The 790-nt window shown below is 41.0% G+C and overlaps 1 protein-coding gene across 1 annotated transcript in view; it reads right to left on the bottom strand.

The window, feature by feature from the left end:
* ETH_00037035 (isocitrate dehydrogenase, putative) overlaps window positions 1-315 on the bottom strand; it is a gene marked incomplete at both ends in the record, with an annotated part of 1,005 nt that extends 690 nt beyond the window's left edge. The window contains one exon of the mRNA XM_013373937.1: window positions 61-315. Within this exon, the coding sequence (XP_013229391.1) occupies window positions 61-315 (255 nt within the window). The remainder of the gene's footprint in view (window positions 1-60) is intronic.
* Between the last annotated feature and the right edge of the window lie 475 nt (window positions 316-790).

Below are 790 nucleotides of genomic sequence, written 5' to 3'. Positions count from 1 at the left end.
AGCCACGGGTTTGCTGCTGGCGCTGCAGCCGCTGCGCTGCAGCAGGAAGTGCCTGCGCACAGTTCCGTGTGCAGCTTCTGCAGCAAAGGCTGCTGCTGCTGCTGCTGCGCCGTCTGCTGCTGCAGCAGCAGCAGCAGTCTCCAGAAAAGACACCATTAGTCCCAAAGACCCAAACCCTTGAGCCACCAAGTCACTCCCCAAGTCCCCCTCGAAGTTCTTGCAGGCCCACACGAAGCCCCCCCGGGACTTCAAAATGTAGGCAAACATGTCGTCCACCAGCCGGTGCTCGTACCTAAAAGCAGGCAAAAAGCCCATCGTTTGGAAGCACTTTCGAAGACCTTTTCAGAATATTCAACTAGGTTTCAAAATTAAATCCAAATTCGAGAAAAAAAGAAAGAAAACGCACAAAAAATGAAGAAAAAGGGGAAACAATGGGGAAAATTGGAAAGAAAACCAGTGTTTTATGGCCAAAAAGGTCCAAAATGAAATCGAAATGATTAAAGTGGAATTAAAAAGATTAAAATGAAATTGAAATGATTAAAAAGAAACTAAAATGATTAAAATGGAAATGGAAGAGGTTGAAAAGGAAATAAAGGCAGAAAAATGAAACCAAATGGGAAAAAAATGAAATGAAACGGAGAAAAAAGAGGTGAAATGGGACAAATAAAAAGATTAAAAATGAAACAAAAATAAAATTAAATTAAAATGGAATAAAAATGAATTAAAGAAAAATGAAAGAGAAATGAAGCAGAAAAGCAAGCAAAAAGGGAGCAGCAAGAGAGCTGTTGCT

Source organism: Eimeria tenella, genomic scaffold, assembly GCF_000499545.2.
Source record: "Eimeria tenella Houghton genomic scaffold, Eth_scaff1826, whole genome shotgun sequence".
NCBI lineage: Eukaryota > Apicomplexa > Conoidasida > Eucoccidiorida > Eimeriidae > Eimeria > Eimeria tenella.
The sequence above is the reverse complement of the archived record's forward strand: the minus strand, read 5'-3'. Positions and strand labels throughout refer to the sequence as shown.